Source organism: Manis javanica, chromosome 4, assembly GCF_040802235.1.
Source record: "Manis javanica isolate MJ-LG chromosome 4, MJ_LKY, whole genome shotgun sequence".
In the NCBI taxonomy this organism is placed as follows: domain Eukaryota; kingdom Metazoa; phylum Chordata; class Mammalia; order Pholidota; family Manidae; genus Manis; species Manis javanica.
In genome coordinates this window covers 43225297-43245943 of record NC_133159.1, presented here as the reverse complement: position 1 = coordinate 43245943, position 20647 = coordinate 43225297, and the positions used below count along the sequence as shown (strand labels likewise).

The following is a 20647-nucleotide window of genomic DNA, read 5'->3' as shown; positions in this document are numbered from 1 at the left end:
TGAAAACTTCGTTGTTAGAGAACTGTTTTCTTTTCATCTTTTTTTAAATTTTGGTATTATTAATATAAAATCACATGGGCAACATTGTAGTTACTAGATTCTCCTGATTATCAAGTCCCCACCACATACCCCATTACAGTCACTGTCCCATCAGCATAGTAAGATGCTATAGAGTCACTACTTGTCTTCTCTGTGCTATACTGCCTTCCCCGTGCCTCCCCACGTCCCTGCGTTATGTGTGCTAATCGTAATGCCCCTTATTCCCCTTCTCCCTCCCTACCCACCCACCCTCCCAAGTTACTTTCCCTTGGTAACTGCTAGTCCATTCTTGGGTTCTGCGAGTCTGCTGCTGTTTTATTCCTTCAGTTTTTGCTTTGTTTTTATGCTTCACAGATGAGTGAAATCATTTGGTACTTGTCTTTCTCCACCTGGCTTATTTCACTGATCATTATACCCTCTAACTCCATCCATGTTGTTGTAAATGGTAGAATTTGTTTTCTTATGGCTGAATAATATTCCATTGTGTGTATGTACCACATCTTCTTTATCCATTCATCTACTGATGGACACTTAGGTTACTTCCTTATCTTGGCTATTGTAAATAGTGCTGTGATAGACATAGGGGTGCATATGTCTTTTTGAAACTGGGATCTTGCATTCTTAGGGTAAATTCCTAGGAGTGGAGTTCCTGGGTCAAATGGTATTTCTATTTTTAGTTTTTTGAGGAACCTCCTTACTGCTCTCCATAATGGTTGAACTAGTTTACATTCTCACCAGCAGTGTAGGAGGGTTCCCTTTTCTCCTCATCCTCGCCAGCATTTGTTGTTCCTAGTCTTTTCTGTTGGCCATCCTAACTGGTGTGAGGTGATATCTCATTGTGGTTTAATTTGCATTTCCTTGATAATTAGCGATATGGAGCATCTTCTTATGTGCCTGTTAGCCATCTGAATTTCTTCTTTGGAGAAGTGTCTGTTCATATCTTCCACCCATTTTTAATAGGGTTATTTGCCTTTTGGGTGTTGAGGCATGTGAGTTGTTTATATATTTTGGATGTTAACCCCTTGTCGGATATGTCATTTACAGATGTATTCTCCCATACTGTAGGATGCCTTTTTGTTCTGCTGATGGTGTCCTTTGCTGTACAGAAGCTCTTCAGCATGATGTAGCCCAATTTGTTCATTTTTTATTTTGTTTCCCTTGCCCGAGAGGATGTGTTCAGGAAAAAGTTGTTCATGTTTATATTCAAGAGATTTTTGCCTATGTTTTCTTCTAAGAGTTTTATAGTTTCATGACTTACATTCAGGTCTTTGATCCACTTTGAGCTTTTGTGTATGGGGTTAGACAATAATCCAGTTTCATACTCTTGCATGTAGCTGTCCAGTTTTGCCAACACCAGGTGTTGAAGAGACTGTCATTTCTCCATTGTATATCCATGGCTCTGTTGTCATATATTAATTGACCATATATGCTTGGGTTTATATCTGGGCTCTCTAGTCTGTTCCATTGGTCTATGAATTTGTTCTTGTACCAGTACCAAATTGTCTTGATTACTGTGGCTTTGTAGTAGAGCTTGAAGTCGGGGAGCGTAATCCCCCCTGCTATATTCTTTCTTCTCAGGATTGCTTTGGCTATTCAGGGTCTTATGTGGTTCCATATGAATTTTAGAATGATTTTCTCTAGTTTGTTGAAGAATGCTGTTGGTATTTTGATAAGGATTGCATTGAATCTGTAGATTGCTTTAGGCAGGATGGCCGTTTTGACAATATTAATTCTTCCTATCCATGAACACAGGATGTGTTTCCATTTATTGATATCTTCTTTAATTTCTCTCATGAGTATCTTGTAGTTTTCAGAGTATAGGTCTTTCACTTCCTTGGTTAGGTTTGTTCCTAGATATTTTATTCTATTTGATGCAATTGTAAATGGAGTTGTTTTCTTGATTTCTCTTTCTGCTAGTTCATTGTTAGTCTTTAGGAATGTGACAGATTTCTGTATATTAATATTGTATCCTGCAACTTTGCTGAATTCGGATATTAAATCTAGTAGTTTTGGAGTGGAGTCTTTAGGGTTTTTTATGTACAATATCATGTCATCTGCAAACAGGGACAGTCTGACTTCTTCCTTGCCAATCTGGATGTCTTTTATTTCTTTGTGTTGTCTGAATGCTATGGCTAGAACCTCCAGAACTATGTTGAATAACAGTGGAGAGAGTGGGCATCCCTGTCTTGTTCCCAGTCTTAAAGGAAAAGCTTTCAGCTTCTCGCTGTTAAGTATAATGTTGGCTGTGGGTTTGTCATATATGGCCTTTATTATGTTGGGGTACTTCCTTCTATACCCATTTTGTTGAGAGTTTTTATCATGAATGGATGTTGAATGTTGTCAAATGCTTTTTCAGCATCTGTGGAGATGATCATGTGGTTTTTGTCCTTTTTATTGATGTGGTGGATGATGTTGATGGAATTTCAAATGTTGTACCATCCTTGCATCCCTGGAGTAAATCCTACTTGATCATGATGGATGATCTTTTTGATGTATTTTTAAATTCAGTTTGCTAATGTTTTGTTGAGTATTTTTGCATCTGTGTTCATCAGGGATATTGGTCTGTAATTTTTCTTTTTTATGGTGTCTTTGCCCGGTTTTGGTATTAGGGTGATGCTGGCCTTGTAGAATGAGTTTGGGAGTATTCCCTCCTCTTCTACTTTTTGGAAAACTTTAAGGAGGATGTGTATTAGGGCTTCACTAAATGTTTGATTGTTTTCTTTTCATCTTATAGAGGTGCTGCCTTCTTGAATGCTTAAATGATACTTCCCCAGGGATTCTCTTCCTGACCACCATGAAATATGTCACCAGCTGTCACTCTTCTCCTGTCATGCTTTTTCTTCCTAGCCCTTATCACTACCAAATGGAGTATTAGTTTTAAAGTCTTTTTTCCTGGAACATAAAGCAGAGACTGTCTTCTAATTTGTGACTTCTGCAGCTGAACATCTTTTCAGTGCCTGTTCCAATCTTTTGCCCAGTTTTCTACTATGTATTACCCCATCTCTTTTATTTAGAAGTTTTTATGTATTCAGACTATTAATCTTTCTTTCTCAAATAGATGTATTGCAAATAAATTTGCCTAATTTTGATTAACTGTTAATTTTTTTTCTTCTTTTTCCCTTTGAGGTCTGTCTCACTTAGTAGCAGCTTCATTTACAGAAGATAGATTTGGAGTTGTCCAGACTACACTACCAACTATTCTTGATACTTTGTTGACACTGCAAGAGGTAGGCAGTAGGTGGGTTAAGTAGAGGTAGAGGTAGTGTGCTCCCCACCCCGTGTTTTTGTTTCTTATATATCTTAATTATGAAATAACAAAACATATGTTGGAAGTTAAAATAATGACACTATTCTTATTTTAGGAAAATTACAATCTAAGGAGGAGAAACTTTTAATTTGTAGCAACAGAAAAAAATTTTTTTATAGCATCAGAAAAAGAAAGTATACTAAATCTATAGGATATACCCCTGGTATTAATCCAATTATCTAAGATACTGGAATTCTGTTCAGTGCTATAAGATTGGATCCCTAGACAATTTTTAGCTACTCAAAATGAGCTGTAATTAAATTTCACATGCAGATAGTAAGTTACCTATTGGCCAGAGAGGCTCAAGAAGATAGAGCTGAGGCCATAGTTTTGAACTAACAAGTCTTTTTAGTACTAGACTTAAAGGCAAAAAATCAAATATATGCTTCTTGCTTTCCAATAGCCTAGCTACCTTTCCTGACTTCACATTGGGTGATATGTTTTATACCACCTTGTGATCTTGGTTGTATATCAGATGAGAGATAAACACTGAGTGTTAGAGGCATTTAGAGGTGGGGTGGGGGTGTGCAGTAGGTTTTCTGGAAGAGGTGGTATTAAACTAGGCTTTAAGGATACAATTGGTGCATCTTTTGGTCTTGGGAAGCAATTTAGGCTATGAGGAGAAAACATGTTCACTATACCTTTTTTCAAATCTCAGTGTATTTTACCTCTTAGAAAGTCTTGTCCATCAAAATCAATGATTTTGTTTTGTTTTGTGCTCACTTTCTCATGTATGTTATTTGAGACACATATATACACATGGGTAGTTTTATTATTTGTGCTCTTTCCCCAGCTATCTTTCTCTGAAAAAATAATTTCCTAGTATTTCCCCAAAACTTCTAATATTTGGTTTCTCTTACTGCACAATAGGGTAACCATGATTTGAGCATATCTTGGTACTTACAACATAGTTTGCTTTTTATTACTCTGGCTGTGTAGTTTAAAATAAAATAATAATATGATGCTTTATAGTCTACAGAGCAATTTCATATCATTATTTTTTTTGATTCTCATAACTATTTTGGAAAGTAAGAAAGGAGGTATGTTAAAGCCTATTTTACAGATGAAAGAGGCTCAGTAGTGTTGTGACATCATCAGGTCTCACACTCAGTTCTTGTAAGTGGCAGAGCTGGAACTTGACCCTGAGCTACTTGCAGGGCATTAGCAGTATAGTAGACCCCAGGGAATGCTGCAGATCCATGTCCCTTATTCTTTTTGAACTTGTCTGCTATCTTGCCCCGGGCTTTTTATTTTCACATAGGGTTCTCTTCAGAGAGAAAGGTTCTATCCGTAGAACTGTGGCTTTTAAACTTTTTGGATTATGACCTGCAGTAAGTTTGTATTAGAATCTACGTGTGTGTGTAAAAGAAACAGAAGAGTCTTAGAACAGTACTTAATCTTTTACTATGTACAGTCCATTCTGTTTTAAGAAAAGTGGTTGAAACTGAATTGGTTTCACAAAGGTCACAGTGCTCTCTAGAGGTATTTTGCACTCAAATTATTTTCTTTTCGCCTCCCCACCATCAGAATTCATAATGCTTCTTCATAGTTGTGGTTAGGTATGAGAAGGAAAACAGTATGTCTATTTGATTATAGTCATGCATATCTTTGGTTAGGAAGGTAAGAATTACAGATTTGTTGAAAATTCAGGCCTTATTTGAAACAGAGGTGTTGGAATGGAGAGTATTTTTGAGGGGCGGAATTGAAAAAGGCAGAGGCATATTTTTGAGAGGTAGGAAGAGGAAAAAGGACCAAAGAACAGCACCATTGATTTGATGCTTAGCTTCTGAGGATAGAAACCCCTCCTTGTGTGAGGTTTGTGGCATGTGGTCTCTCCTCGGCCAGCTCACAGTCTGCCTTTTGGTCATACTCTGCTGATCAGATTTTACAGACTTACCTTACAGTCTTTCCTTTTCCACCACATATTCTGAGATTGACTGTATGAGTGATTCAGTGTACACGTGGGTATTTGTACCCCACCTTGGAGGCATAATCCTTTGACTTCCTCCTCTTCGGTGGACTCTCGTCTCAGCCCAGGACTGTCACCCAGCCTCATTATCTCCTGAATTCTCCAACTCCAAAGCTGAAAACTATAGAATTCTACCCTTTAAGCCAGAGTCCTTCAGCGGTTTTATGCCATAGATCCCTTTGGCAGTCTAATGAAGCCCATGGACTTTTTCTCAAAAAAATGTTCTTAAATGTGTAAAATTAAGTACTTAGGGTTAGAAAGGAGTCAATTATATTAGAGTATAATTATTATGAAAGTATTAAATTTGTGTTAGAGAAATGTGTGTTTTTTAATTAATACATTAAATAAGGTCTATCAGTGAGTCTAATAGCTGTCATCATTTTGAAGTGGTGATAAGATGAATGGTATTTCAAGATACCTGTAATAGTAATGTGACAGGAAGGTAGTGGTGATCTCTGTTGGTGACAGTGTCATAGAAACTGCTAATGCTCTGTGGTTTGTTGTTTACATTTATAATTTTAAAAAATGGTAAATTTTAATTAGAGCTTAGTTAAGTTAAATGTAATTTTTATCCCATAGTTCATGCCTCCTGAATTTTACCCATAAATCCATGGGTCCTCTTTAGAAGCCTTGGCCCAGCACAACCCTCTCATGCCCTTTCTTCTTCTGCACACTTTCTTTGTCTTTCAGCTCCTTTGTTGTTGCACATACATCTTTCCCTAAAAGCTTAGACTCTGTAGTCTATCACTTTAACCATTGTATCACTAATTCCTTCAATTCCTTGTTCCTCTGTTCTCCAGTTTGCAACCCATATGACAACCCTATCTCCACCACTCATCCATTCTCTTTTGCCCACCCTTCCTGCTTACCCTTGGACCTTTGCATTCCTAACCTGAGTTCTTACTGTGACCTCTTGCCCGAACTAACTCCTAACAGATCCTTCATTCTGACTCTAGCCAGTCTCCTGTTCTTCCCATGAGCCCTCTGCTCTGATAACCACCATGGACTTTTCAGTTTTTCCCCCAAATATATTTTATTTTCTTAACCTAACTCTAATTCTGTAGATGATTGATACCTTTTCTTTCCTTCTTTGCCTAGAACACATTTATCTCCTGATGTCTGGCTCTGCCTGATAACCTCTGTCTCAACACTTTATTAAGCTGCATTTTAATTGTCCATTTACTTTTATTGTCTCTATCAGTTGGAGTAGAGGCAGGGACTTTGTCTGAACTCTGTATTCCTAGCATCTGACATGGTTCCTGGCAAATGGCAGGCACTTGTTAAAGGCTTGCTGGGAGGTTGCTGGTTGTTTCACAGTTTTTTCACTAAGCATAGGCTTTTATTTTGGCGCCTGGATTGAGAGACCATTCTGATGCAATGGCTTAATTATAATGGTTCCAAACCCTTTCATTTTAAGAGGCACGGATGTTATGTGACTCATGAGCCCTGTTGTATGTTTTCAGTTTTATGTTCTTTGATCTAGAAAGAATACTTGCTCTTAGTAAAGAGAGTAAGTTCTAAATATCTCTGTAATTCAAGGCAAGTTGTATAATATAGGCTTCTAGATAAGGAACAGTGGTTTGTTCCCCACTACTTTTCGGTTCCCACACCCAATTCCAATGCATGTGTGTGTGTGTGTTGGGGTGTCTTCCCGCCCACCACACCAAGCAATTCTCGAACACCAACAGGGTATCCAAGAGCTCAATTCTGACACCACCTGCCTGGAGACAGCATAAGATTTCCCCAGGCTAAAGGCTCCATCCTACAAGACTGCCCCCCACCCCACAACTAGCCAGTCGCAAGCCCCAGGTAGTTCCCTGTGCTCTGACCAACCCACCATAGATTGGGCATTCCAGTGACCTCCCTCTTAGGTTTGATTGATTTGCTAGAGCAGCTCACAGAACTCAGGAAAACACTTACATTTACCAGTTTAATAAAGGGTACCATAAAGGGTAAAGGATACAAGTTAATAGCCAGATGAAGAAATATATAGGACAAGGTCCCAAGTAAAGGAGCTTGTACTCTCGTGGAGCTTGGAGCCTGGTTGGGTGGCACATGGAAGTGTTCTGCTTCCCCAAGTGTAGAAGGTCTCTCCAGCAGAGAAGCAGGATGCAAAAGGAAGATATGCTTTTCTCAGGGGTTTTTGTAAGGGCTTCATTGCATAGTCATGATTGACTAAATCATTGGCGATTGGCTGATTCAACCTTCAACCTCCTCCCGTGGGTGGGGTCCAAAAGTCTCATTAAATGACAAGACATCCATTTCACCTTTAAGGCCCTGAAGTGTCTCAGGAACTGTCGATGAAGACCAAATATCCCTGGGAAATACATATTTGGTTATCTGAATGACCAGATACGTATATTATAACTCATTATATTGCAGTTATATAAACTGTTCTGTTCTTATTCACTTTTTGCTATCAATAACATCAGCCATTTCACTGTGAATCATTAAAGGCAAAATATGAAAGGGAAAAGGGAGCCTTTCACATTTCAAACCTTCAGAGGGCAAGGAGTGGAGGGATAGATACATTAAAGCAGTTGTTCCTACCAGTGGGCCTGGCCATCCTGGGAGATCACAAGTATTGTAAGGGGTTCATGAATCCACAAATACTTTGCTGTTATCTGAATAATTAGCGTATCGATAGTGACAAGTTATTCTGCAGAAGTTTCTATATGCCATTTTGGTTAATTAAAATATGAATTTATTTGAAAGCATTACTGTGTTATTCGTGGTGGTTACTTATTGCTTACATCAGTGGGTGGAGAACAACTACTATCCTACTATTCCACATTTTTTTTTTTTGGTCCTTGGAAAGGGTCCTTACATGCAAAAGGCTGGGGATCAAAAGGGTAGAGTATTTTTTTAAAATTAAAATTGTGGTAAAATATACATGACATAAAATTACCATTTCAGCTATTTTTTTAGGGTACAATTCTGTGTCTTTAAGTACATTCACATTGTTGTACATCCATCACCACCATCCAGCTCCAGAACTTTTTCATTTTTAAGAGTACATTTTAAATTATTTCAGAAAGCCTTTTTCTTTGAAAGGACAATGTCACCTTGATGTAGGAAATCACCTCTATTATATTTTTGTCTCATATTTGAAGGTCAAATTTTGATATACTTGGACTACTGACGTTCCTTTTATACCATTCATAGTTCCATTCACCCAGTAAATATTTAAATACCAAATGGTTACCATGTGCTAAGATACAGAATGGAAAAAGACAGACATGGTTCCTGCCCTCCAGGAGCTTACAGACTCTAAGACAGGTAATCATACAAATAATTGTAATAAAAGCCAGGGTGTACAGAGATGCATGATGATCGGACAGCATAACACAGGTGAATCTGAGCTGGTCTTGTGAAGGGGTGATGGTAAGGAAGGGTATGAATTCACTAAAGGCTCTCCTCAGGAGGGGACAGAAATGAGGGGAGGAATGGCAGAAAGGGAAGGAGTATCCTTGAGGGCCCGCACGGTGGGTCTGAAGGCATGTCTTACACAAGTCATCGTCTGCTCTGTCTCTAGAACCTTGTTATGCTTTATCTAACATTTTTGCAGTACTCCACAAGAAGGGCTATTTCTTAGTTTTTGTAACAATCCTGTAAGATTAGAATAAAGCTTATTTTGCATGACTGAGTCTCTCTCAGAAAGCCTGTATCTGTTGGCGTGACTTACTCAAGATCATTCTCAGTAGATGATCAAGTCAGATTTGGAAGCCTGGCTTTTTCAAACCCCAGCTCCCTTGCTGCCCCCCATATCAGATTCTCTCTGAAGGGTTGGCAGGGGTATGCATCCCTTAACCTCCTTTCCTAAGATAGAATGGCAGCATGTCAGAAGGGCTAAAGTGTGACATCTAGAGTCAGATCTACTTGTGTTTAAGTCCCAGCTCCTACTGCTTCATAGCATGTGACCTTGGAAAAAACATTTACCATATTTCATTGAATCCAAGATGACATTAATTAGAAGCTATATCTTCATTTCAGAAATTATGAAATGTGGAGGGGAAAGTTCATTGTATAACCAATAAGCATGGTAATCTCTAAACATCAGTTTGTGTATCTGGGAAATGGGGATGATGATAATAGTACTTAGTTTATAGGGTTGTGAAGAAAGAATGAGATCATCTTTGTAAAGTACTCAGGGTGCCTGACACATATTAAGTGCCCAGCAAATGTTAGCTCTTACTCCTTTGTTTGTATGACAGAATTCTTAAAATTGTACATAATAAAAGATATTTTAAGATTTAAAAAAAGCATTGCTGTCTATACTGTAAGCAAGCAGTCTAGGAGATAGTTTTAAACAGATGCCAGTTCATACCCAGGCTCCACTGTATTATTCTGTAGTTTTCAACCAGGGGTGATTTTTTTCCCCCAGGAGATGTGCAGCAACATCTGGAGACATTTTGATTGTCACAGTTGGTAGGGAGTGCTACTGGCATCTGTTGTGTAGAGGCCAGAGATGCTGCTAAACTGCCTATGAAATAGGACAGTCCCCACAGTAAAGAATTATACAGTCCAAAATGTCACTAGTACTGAGGTTAAGAAACTCTTCTCTGTAGTCATGATTTCCAATAACAAACTCTCTGCTTTTATCCTTAACATATGTTTGGGATTTTGACTTTAGTGGTATAATCCTTTGTTTTAACTAGGCTATAAGTAGGATCCTTGATACCAGCATAGTGGACATTTGTTAATGACACTGATAAATATTCAGGGGAGAGCAACTGGAGTGTTCTCTTTGTTTGGCGTTTGTGCATATACTACTACATGTAAATACAAATGGGCAAAAAGTGCCTGTTGTTACTGTACAGGCCCTCTTAAGGCTCTATAAAGCCAAAGTAAGGCATTCATAGAATTTTTAATTTTTCTTGAAGAGTGTATTGTTCAGTGGTGTATTGTATTCACCACTTACTCTTTTCATTGTGTGGGAAAATTCTTAACTAGATGTTTGAGATCCCAGTTCAAGTCAGGAGCCACGTGTAGTACATAAAATGAATACTCAGTAGTAGTTGTTTAATCTCATAGCTGATTAAGTACTTCAGGCATATCATTAAATATTATAAACTGGTTATTTCCTAGATTTAAGTTATTCATATACTACCTTCATAGTTTCTGCCATAATTATTTATTACCATATACTATTGTCATAATTTTAGTTATATCTGCATAACACCTGAGCTGTTATTTAGTATTTTAAGTCATTAATTTTTAACTTAAATTTATTGAAAAGGAAGTTCTACCACTGTTGTAAAAGGAAACTAGTTTGACTTGCTACAAATAGAATACAAGTCTACAGTTCCTTTTCTCAAACCCTAGGATGTATTTCAAAATTCAGAATTTTTTTTTAAGTGTAACATACTTTACATAATCATATATTACATAACAGTCCTATGGTTTCTGAGGTAGAATCCCCTTCATCAGCTATATTAATACTTTTCTCCAGGGAAATATCTGAATCTTCATATTAAGTGGGATAAAGACTATAAATAGCCTGTGTCAGCTCAGGTCAGGTTTCACTACCAGATGAGGTCCAGTCAGGACAGCTTTTGCCACCAACAAAGTTACAGAAGTTTTTGTTTTCAGGGCTTTTTGGGTTTCTGTATTGAGGATAAGATAATTAAGTTAGAAATACAGTTATTTTAAGCTTTACCTAGATCTGTTTGCTGAAGTCCCTGAACCTGAGGCCTGCTTATCCTTTGTTACAAAAGGGAAGTAGTGAGAATTAAGGATGTGTTAAAGACACATTAACTCCAAGCTGAGATTTTCCTCCCTGAGGAACCCTTACATGTTCAGAATCTGTTGTATATAATTATGTAGTAGTGCATCATCTTCCGAGAGAAGATATATAAACAGTCTGAACACACATCTTTATAGTCTTCTTTTCCTTTTTAAGTTTTCACTGAATACAATTGCTAATTTAGAATTTTAAAATTTTCTGTCCACAATGGTAAAGGGAAGAAAATTGTCAATATGTTAAATAATTATTTAGATAAATGCAGAGACAACACTGTAGGCCAGCTTTGCCATATAGAAATATGTTATCCTCATATATAAAATAACTTTACATTTCTAGCAATTACATTAAAAATATAGGCAAGGTTGGTTTTAATATACTTAGTATACTTAAAATCTTACCATTTTATCATGTAATCACTATAAAATTAATAGTAAGATATTTTATATTTTTATGCTAAGTCTTCAAACTCTGGTGTGTATTTTTCATTTATAGTGTATCTCAATTCAGACCCACCACGTTTCAGGTGCTCAACAGCTACATGTGTCTTAGTGGTTGCCATAGTGGGCAGTACAGGTCTAGGCTTTAATGATGGTGATGAAATTCATCACATTAGAGAAGTTGCAGACTATAGATTTTCCAGTGGTAAGTTCTAGATAATATTCTCTCAAACTCAAGAATTGATAACAGAACAATATATTTTTAAGAAGGAAAAGGAAATGGGGTATTTTCATCTAATGTCATTCAGCAGGATTTGTCCCACAATATTTTGTAATAAAAATCTGAGTCATCCCATTTTGGTAAAAGTACACATCACTGTATTCCTTTATCTTCTATGATATTTTACACCAAAATGTATACAGTTCATAAGTGGCTCAATGCTAAAGGTATACAGAGGTGTACATAAAGGTGATTGGAAGGAAATAGATGATGTTGAAATGAAAAAAGTCACTGGATTGCTCATTTGAATTTGTCCTTGTGAACCTTAGGATGGAAATGTTTTGTAATTATGGTACAAAGCAGATGGCTGAACTCTGTTGAACAAAATTACAAACTGCCAAAAATTTAAAAAAATATTGCATTTTGATGATGCAAATGCAAGAAAAGGAACCAGAAGGAATGATAAGCTAAAACCTATTGGAGATGTATTTTCAATTCGAAATCAGTATTATAAGAGGGATATGCTCCAAATTAATGCATGATAGATAGGTGGTGAGCAGCTAGTTGCATTCAAAGGACATTGCCCATTTCAGATGTATGTTTCTTCAAAACCTGGAAAATGTTTCTATTTTTATTTAAATTTCTATGAAGTTACTTTTACATTATCCTCTCACTCTTATTACTTCTGTAAATTTTTTGTGAAATGACTTTTTAAATTATAAAAATGCTCCATTGGACCTACATTGTAAATGATGACTGTTTTTCCTGGTATATTAAGGGTTAACCAAAAGGTTTGCAAGAAAATTGAAAAGGAAGTAGCTTTTCCATTCTGATTCAGTGTTATTTAATGTTGCTAAATTATTTCACTGAATATTGTCTCCTATGCTGCCTAAAATTATCTCAAGTATGTCTCAGTCTTGGGAAACACTCTTTTAAGTTACTGTTTATGATGATAATGAGTTGTAAGAAATACACATTTGGTCATTAATATGACCAAATATATATTTCCCAGGTATATTTGGTCTCCATCCAGAGTTCCTGAAAAGACTGCCATCTTAATGATGAAATGGGTGTCTTGTCATGTTAGAGACTTTTGGACCCCCCACCCCAGGGTGGGGGCTGGAAGTTGAATCAGCCAATGGCCAATAATTTAGTCAATCATGACTATGCAGTGAAGCCCTCACATAAACCCCTGAAAAGAGCTTATCGCTCTCTGCTCAGCTGTGGTCTCTGCCCAGCTGTGGTCTCTGCCCAATTCTGCTTCTCAATTAGAGAGAGCTATGCTTGGGGAAGCAGAATACCTCCATCTACCACCGAGCCAGGCCCCAAGCTCCATGAGGATAGAAGCTTCTTTATTTGGGACCTTGACCTATGTCTCTCTTCATCTGGCTGTTCACTTGTATCCTTTACCCTTTATGGTACAAGTGTTTTCCTGGTACCTGTGTTTTCCTGGTAAATGTGTTTTCCTGGTACAAGTGTTTCCTGGTACAAGTGTTTTCCTGGTAAATGTATTTTCCTGAGTTCTGTGAGCTGCTCTAGCAAATTAATGGAACCCAAGTGGGAGGTTGTGGGAACTTCCAATCTGTAGCCAGTGGGTCAGAGGTGCAGACTAAGTGCCTGGGGCTTGTGACCAGTGTCTGGAATAGGGGGTGGAGGGTAGTCTTGCAGGACGGAGCCCTTAACCTGGGGTATCTGGTGCTTTCTCCGGGCAGATAGCATCAGAATTGAGTTGAGTTCTCCAGCACCCTTCTGGTGTTTGAGAATTGCTTGGTGTTAGTGTGTGTGGAAAGACCCCCTGCCATGTACTTACACATCGGAATCGGTTCCAGGAACCTGAATGGAGTTATACTACTGTTACTGCTGTGTATAATAATATTGTTACTGTTAGACATAAATGTAGAGAAAAAATACACCATCTTATTTGGTGTCAGAGGAGTGGGATTTATACTGTTGAAAGTCTTCAAAGCCGGAGAGCAGATGGTTGTGGTAACTAATTAAGCAAATCCCAGAGGCAAATCTGCAGATGGTAGGAGCACAAGCTCCAAGTACCTCTGGAGCCAAGGGTGAAGGGACAGATTCCAGAGTAAGGTCTGAGTGAGAGCTGTTTGACAACCAGTTTAGATCCCTAGATTGTCTAGTGCTGGTATTCCTCCCTCACTCAAGCAGAAGTTGAGGTTTATCTAGAAAGTGTAGAACCAGGTCTCTGGACTGAGAGTCCAGACAAAGTTGTGGGTCCTGAACTAAAAAGCATGGGGATGGGCTCAATAGCTCTGGTCCCCACTTGACTCCCTTGCACACTGGGGACCAGGCCCTCCAGACATGGTGCTGGAAGACTCTTCTCTGGAAACTGTGACCAATCCAAGAAGAAAGACCTAAAAGTTACTGAGTTGGGCTCTCACCCCAAAAAGTCCACACAGGTCACCTGTTGTGAAGCCTGGTGTCAGTCACTTCCAAGTGTGTACTCAGCTCTTCGGGTGGTCGCGCTCTGAGTCGTAAGCCAAGGAACACTAGGTTTCTGAGCAAAGTCTCTAATGCAGAAATAGAGACCAAAAGAAGCAAAGGGAGAATGTAACTTCAAAGAAACTAAAACAAACCAAAAACACAACAAAAATCATCAAAATTCTTGAAACAAAATAGGGTGCTAAAATTAAAAGGGTCACTCAGATGACATAAAAGAGCTCTTGAAATTAAAAACATGAGGGCAGAAATCATTTGAACTGTTGTTTTTTTAGTTCTTTTGGTGGTTACATCCCTAACTATAAATAGTAGCCTTTTACTGTTTGTCTCTTTAGACAGTATCATGCTGTAGGAGATTAACACACTTAGACTTCTCTGTCTTCACTTGTCTCTTCTCTTAATGTACTAATATCATTAAAAAATTACATTATTTACTTTTGGCTTTTAAAATATATATTTAAATCTCTGTTTCTTATTCTGTCAACTGTAAATTAGTTTCCTTTGTGAATTCTCTCTCTCTCCCCACCTATTCTTGCTCATAAATGCTGCATCATTTGGAATTGAAAAGGAGATAAGCTAGTTTAGTAAATTATTGATGTGAAGTGTGAAGTTTTGGTCTTTCGTTGGCTGAAATTTATACTACAGGTGTTACTTGTCACGCCTTATAAATAGAGTAGGGTATTTGTGTTTCGGTTCCCAGCTTTGCATGTTCAGGGCTGTTGAAGTGAACACAGCTTCTTTTTAGAGGGGGCCTGGACTTCCTGGTTAACTGCTGAAGCGGCTAAGCCTCTACTGCATTTTTTTTCAAACTGTTAACTGAAATCCAAAATAAATATTTTATAGTAGGATTGTATATGTGTTTATGTGTATCTGTCTTATCTATCTGAATAAAATCTCCTTAATCCTTTGGACTACGTTGGCTTTTTTGATAGTCTGAACTATGTGCTTTCTTTCTTTATCTAGGCAGTTGACAAGTACTTCAAGCTTCCTCATGCTTCCAGTAAACCACCTCGGATTTCAGGAAGCCTTGTGGACACTTCTTACAAAACATTAAGATTTGCATTTAGAGCATCTCTAAAAACTGCCATCTATCGAATAACTACTACATTTGGTGAACATCTGAAGTAAGTTTACCTGTTTGATGCGTGATGATAATCCACGTTTAGGAATTCCCCTGAGAAATAAGTGTAAGAATTATAAAGGCTTATATGTTGGAAGTATTCTTTTGGGACCTTCATGATTCCTACTGGAAATTAATAGCTTGGATTTAGACTTAATATTTTTATTTTAAAATTTGGCCTATCATAAAAGCTTTGGGGCCTTTTCTTTCAAATGGACAACAAAGAGGATAGGAAGTCATAGAAGCAGCAAGTGTAAGTTATATATTGTCGTCTGTTTTTTTAAATTACTAAAACATCCTTCAGGTAAAAGAAAAAGCAAATTAGGTGCCTTTCCAGAAAAGCATATTAAAAATAACTCTGTTGTTACATCTTGGTGAGCCAACTAAGACCTGGGGCAAGAGTAGTCCATAAGTAAGTCCTTGGCGCTTTGTGAATCATGCTGGGAAAACAGTGACAAGTCACACCACCTTCACAGATAGGACCAGAAAGAAAACCACAAATGCCAAGCCTGTTTATATTTAGTTTCATTGATGTTTACTCCTTTCTTCTCATGTACTAATCTATCTAGGCAGGATAAGAGGTACTAGTTTATTAACCAAACTATGTTTATCATAATTATAAATAAACTTTAGAAGACAGGAGAGATTACTCTTTTTCTGTATGCAGTCAATAACTAGTTTAGGACTCCTCATACCACCTACTTTTAGACACAGTAGGGTGTGTTTTTGTACTTCTTTATACTAGGCAGCAGTAGCAAGTTTTTATGGGACACTTTGGTTCTATGTGGGAATACAAAAGAGCTGTAGATAATCCACTATCCTTTTATTCACTTGTTTAAAAACAAACCAAAAAATCTATTGAGTGCCTTCTAGATTTGCATTCTCCAGTATGCTAGCCATGTATGACTATTTAAATTTTAGTCAGTTAAACCTAAATACAATTTAAAATCTGGTTTGTCAATCACACTGGCCACATGTCAAGTCCTCAGTAACTACATGTGGTTAGTGGCTAGCATATTGGACAGTTTAGGCATAAAACATTTCTATCTTGCAGGAAGTTCTATTGGACAGCACTGTTCTAGATAGTACACTTAGCATTTTATATATATATTTTTTAATTTACTCTTCTCAAAGAGCCTATGAAGTATAGAAATTATAATGTACAAATAATGAAAACTGGGGCTCAAGAGAGGTTAAGAACTCATCTAATAGCATAGTGTCTAGTCAGTGTGAGAACATGAACCTGAAACCAGGTCTCTCTTGCTCCTAAAATTCCACCTTTTTTTTCCTGTGCAACACTAGACTGCCTCTAAGATGTAAACTTCTATGTAGGAAACTCCCAGAAAGCACTCAGTGACTTTAGAGAATGAAATAGAGATGATGTATACTGATAATAAGAGCAAAAACAAGGATAAAAGGGGAAAACGAATTTCTTAGATAAGGGAGATAGATGACTGATAAAAAATTATGAGAATGAAAATCTTAGTTTCTTTTTTCTGAGAAGAGCCATATATCTATGAACTAAAATTGAAGAGATCAGTAGAGACTGTTTTGTACAAATTTAGGACAGAATGGCCTGGTGGAAAAAATACTAGATTTGGAGTTAAAATATTTGGGTTTATGTCTGGTTACATTATTGACTCTCTGTGGTTGTAGGCAAGTTACTTAGTGATTCAGATTTTGCAGGTATTAAGTAGTAGAATCAGAATTCAGACTCAGACCTTTGTGACCTAGAGTTCTATCCACAGTATGTATACTCTTAACTAGTAGGCTGTGTTGTTTCCTCTAACCTCTGAACCTTTCTGATAGTGTTTACTGTTCTGGAAAAAGGGTAAGTTATCCATCCTACATTTGCAGTTAATAGACATGAAAGGGAATCGTACATATGTAAAGCCCATACTGTACATTATATATGGTGACAACTGCTATTTTATAATACCTAATTTATTTATTACCTAAAGCTCTGCCTCTGTGAACCAGGTATAAATGAGTAAACTCTTGAGGCATGAAAATTAATACAGGCCAGTTGCTCAGTGAACACCCACTTACTCTTAGGTTAGGAAAATTTGATTTACTGTTTTTTTCCCAGCCCAGAACAGTAAAATGTGAGGGGAAGAGACTGCTTTTGAGTCAGGAGTACTAACAATAGTGAGGCATGGTTCACTGCTCGCTAGCAGAGGAAAGAGCATGACAAAAGCTTCAGGCTTGGTGTGTAAGAGAGTACAGAACCATTTACTTAGAGATGACAGCTTCGCTGGAATGCAGGGGACCTGCACGGTGAAATACTTAGTACAGTGCCATTGGAATCAGCTGTGTGGTTTAAGAAAGCAGAGACATGTATGTATAAGGTGCTTTAGGATGATTTGTAGCAAAATGATTATAATAAAACTCCTGGCACTTTTAAAAGTGATGACCTTCAGTTACCTGGAATTTTACAATTCAGTAATGTATTAGAATTGTAGCTACTAGAAATACAGTCTTCCATTGTACACAATTTTTGTCCAAAAGTTTAAAAGGAAGTTTTATCTTAGCTTCAGTGTATATTTGTCCTCATTTTGTCAAGGTAATGTATTTTTTGTGGGGGTGAGGGCAGGGAGAAAACTCAGTTTCCCCTTCCAAGACATAACTTATGTTCAAAGGCAAAAGTAAATCTAAACCACCAAGCTGTTACCTTTGAAAACGATTAGTGGAGTCTATTGTGTTTTAACCAAACATTTTAGTTTAAAGGATTTTATATTAAAGGCAATTCAAATACTCTACAACTCAAAGATAATGTTGAAATCTGGTTTAAATAAAATAATAAAATCCAGAAAATCTACTGCAAGGCTTGGAGCTCTGCACAGCAGGTTCCACAGCAGGGCAGGTTAAAATTGATGCCTTCACTTGTCAGTCTTAATTTGCTTTGGTCTTTTAGAAGGTAGATGCATGCCATTACTGAATGCAAGCCCTCCTCTTCATTAGATTAAGGAGGGTTTTCATCCAGCTTTTTCAGAAGTACTAAATAAGTGAAGATTTCTATTCATTTTTAATTGTTTTGAAAAATATTGACTCTGTGCTCTGTGGTTCACTTAATATGCTTAATGTAAAATAAAGCTTATGCTTTGAATTTATGTTTCATTTAGTGCTGTGCAAGCATCTGCAGAACATCAGAAAAGACTTCAACAGTTCTTGGAGTTCAAAGAATAGTTAAGTAATATAAACTGTGTTCATTACACTGCTGATACAACTACAGATGGGACAGTAAATGTTCAGCATTCTTGGATCAGAAGAAAATGGACTAATTAGATGCTTCCTTTGTCGTGGTGGTTGCTTTGAAAACTATACTTTAATGGGAGAAATCATGGAAAGAAATTCTGAACAGAGTAACCGAAAACTGCCTTTTTTGTACTGATTGCTTTTTGTATGTGTGGTATAATAAAATCTTTATTCGATTTTACAAAAGCATCTGTGGCAGTAGAAATGTCTCTAGCTTATATAACTTAATAATAATAATAGAAAATGTTCAGAATTTACTTTGGAGAGGAATAGAACCAGTTCAGAAGGTAAAATAGGTAGACTTGATCCAGTCTTCCTAATTGTTCTGAGAGTTTAGTTCAGTGTAAATTTGAAATATGTAAACTTTAGTTTCTGTTTACTGAAAGATAAAAATGGTAACGGTGGAGGAAAATTCACAGAAAAATTATTGTCTAAAGGACATATTTTGTTAATCTCTTAGGTTATGGTTTTATTCCAGGAACAAATTAAATTTGATTGTCCAAAAAAAGTCTCAATTTACAGATGCTAACTGTATATAAAGGAATGTGGAAAAATTCAGTTCTTACATTATAAGGTTAAACATTCACATTTGGTTTTTGAAAGACAATTGAGTGACATCTATGAATTTGTTTTGTATCATGCTAGTGAACAGTAAGTATATGGATATTTTCCCAACTAGTTTTGCTTTCTTTTCCTGGAACAAAACATTAAGTGATTGCAGAGTTTTTCAAATGAGAGAAAAAGATTTTTCAAGAAAAACAGGAAAATTTCCTTTTTTCCCCCACCTTTCATCCTCATTAGATCAAATTATTTTGTGTAGTTTGTTTGGCCTCAGAGGGAGCAGCCTTTGCTGTGTTAACTGGCTAATAAAAATATATTAGGAAAATCTTTGCAGCCAGAAACAACTTAGTCATCAAATAGCAAGTGAAACCAAAACATCAGAGAGACTAGTTTACTTGGGAATATGTTATATGTCCCAAAAGTGAGCAAGGTAATAATATCGTTTATTAGATCAACTTCTGTGGAGATGAAAGATTGGAAATCCTAGTGGTAGACAGTCACCGGACAAGCTTTGGATTATAATGCTCACTGGTAATTATTTTACTGTTATCTTTTCCCATTGGTGTCCCCCCAGTTTTTCTTTATAGGCAGTGCACTATTGTATATTAATTTTTAATGTGATATATATATCTACTATTTGACTACTTGATGTATTATATCTTTATTCCTTTTATTTGTTGCCCCTTCAACCACCACATGCCAAAATATAAATGAGTCCTGCTGGACTTTAAAGTGTCTCTGTGATTCATTTCCTCAATTGTAAGTCGAGTATTTAGGTTATTGCCATGGCTTTTTCCACCCCCATCCCCCATCTGAAGTGGAGTTGATCTATTTTTCAATGTGCAGGCTGAGTTTTGAATATGGTAGTTACAGATGACCAGAAAATTGTGGTAAGGCTGACTGATAACTGTTGAGTTCCATGTTTTAAAGCCATTGAACTTTTTATATTCCACACTCTGAGCCACCCTTGGCAGTGGCATTTTGGGAGCAAAGGACACTTAACCTTCTGCTTCCATTAAAGAATAATTGTGGTACTTAACCCACTGACTTCCTGATACTGACGATGGCATGATTCCTTTCAACTTTGACTTATTTGGATAAAATGTTTGGCGAGCTTTAGGGTTTTTGCTGTTTCCTGTATACTTCAGGCAAAGATATATTCAGTGAGCAATGTGAAAACTGTGATGTTCATCCCTATGTTCTCAAGGATGTGCTGTGTACAAAATACGGGTTATATGTCTGCCTAGGGGATATTTGGAAACAACCTCCCTGAATCTGGATTATATAGTAGGTAAGAGAGTAGGTTTTTTTCCCTTTGTGTGTTGATAATCTCCACACCATCTGCTGAGGTAGGGTGTGGTTGAACCACCTGTTACTAAAGAGAGCGCCTTCCCTATGTATGAGGAGAATCATTGTAGGAAGGCCAGAGAGAGGCGTTTCCTTTGATGGAGTCACATGGTGCCTATGTGCCCACTGATGCTGTATTGGTCTGCAAATTAGAATGTTCTTTAAAGCTTTTCTCTGTCAGCACAAAAC

At 37.2% G+C, this 20647-nt stretch overlaps 1 protein-coding gene across 3 annotated transcripts in view; it reads left to right on the top strand.

Moving 5' to 3' along the window:
- The window catches only part of NDC1 (NDC1 transmembrane nucleoporin), a 57583-nt gene extending 37740 nt beyond the window's left edge, over positions 1-19843 (top strand). For 2 of the 3 annotated variants that reach the window (XM_017658483.3, XM_073233967.1), the window contains 3 exons: positions 3166-3266; positions 15139-15299; positions 18418-19843. In XM_017658483.3, coding sequence (XP_017513972.2) covers positions 3166-3266; positions 15139-15299; positions 18418-18481 — 326 coding nt within the window. In that variant the 3' untranslated portion in view covers positions 18482-19843. Of the gene's footprint in view, positions 1-3165; positions 3278-15138; positions 15300-18417 lie in introns of all 3 variants that reach the window. The other variant, XR_012130169.1, reaches the window with a different exon arrangement.
- Positions 19844-20647: the final 804 nt, after the last annotated feature.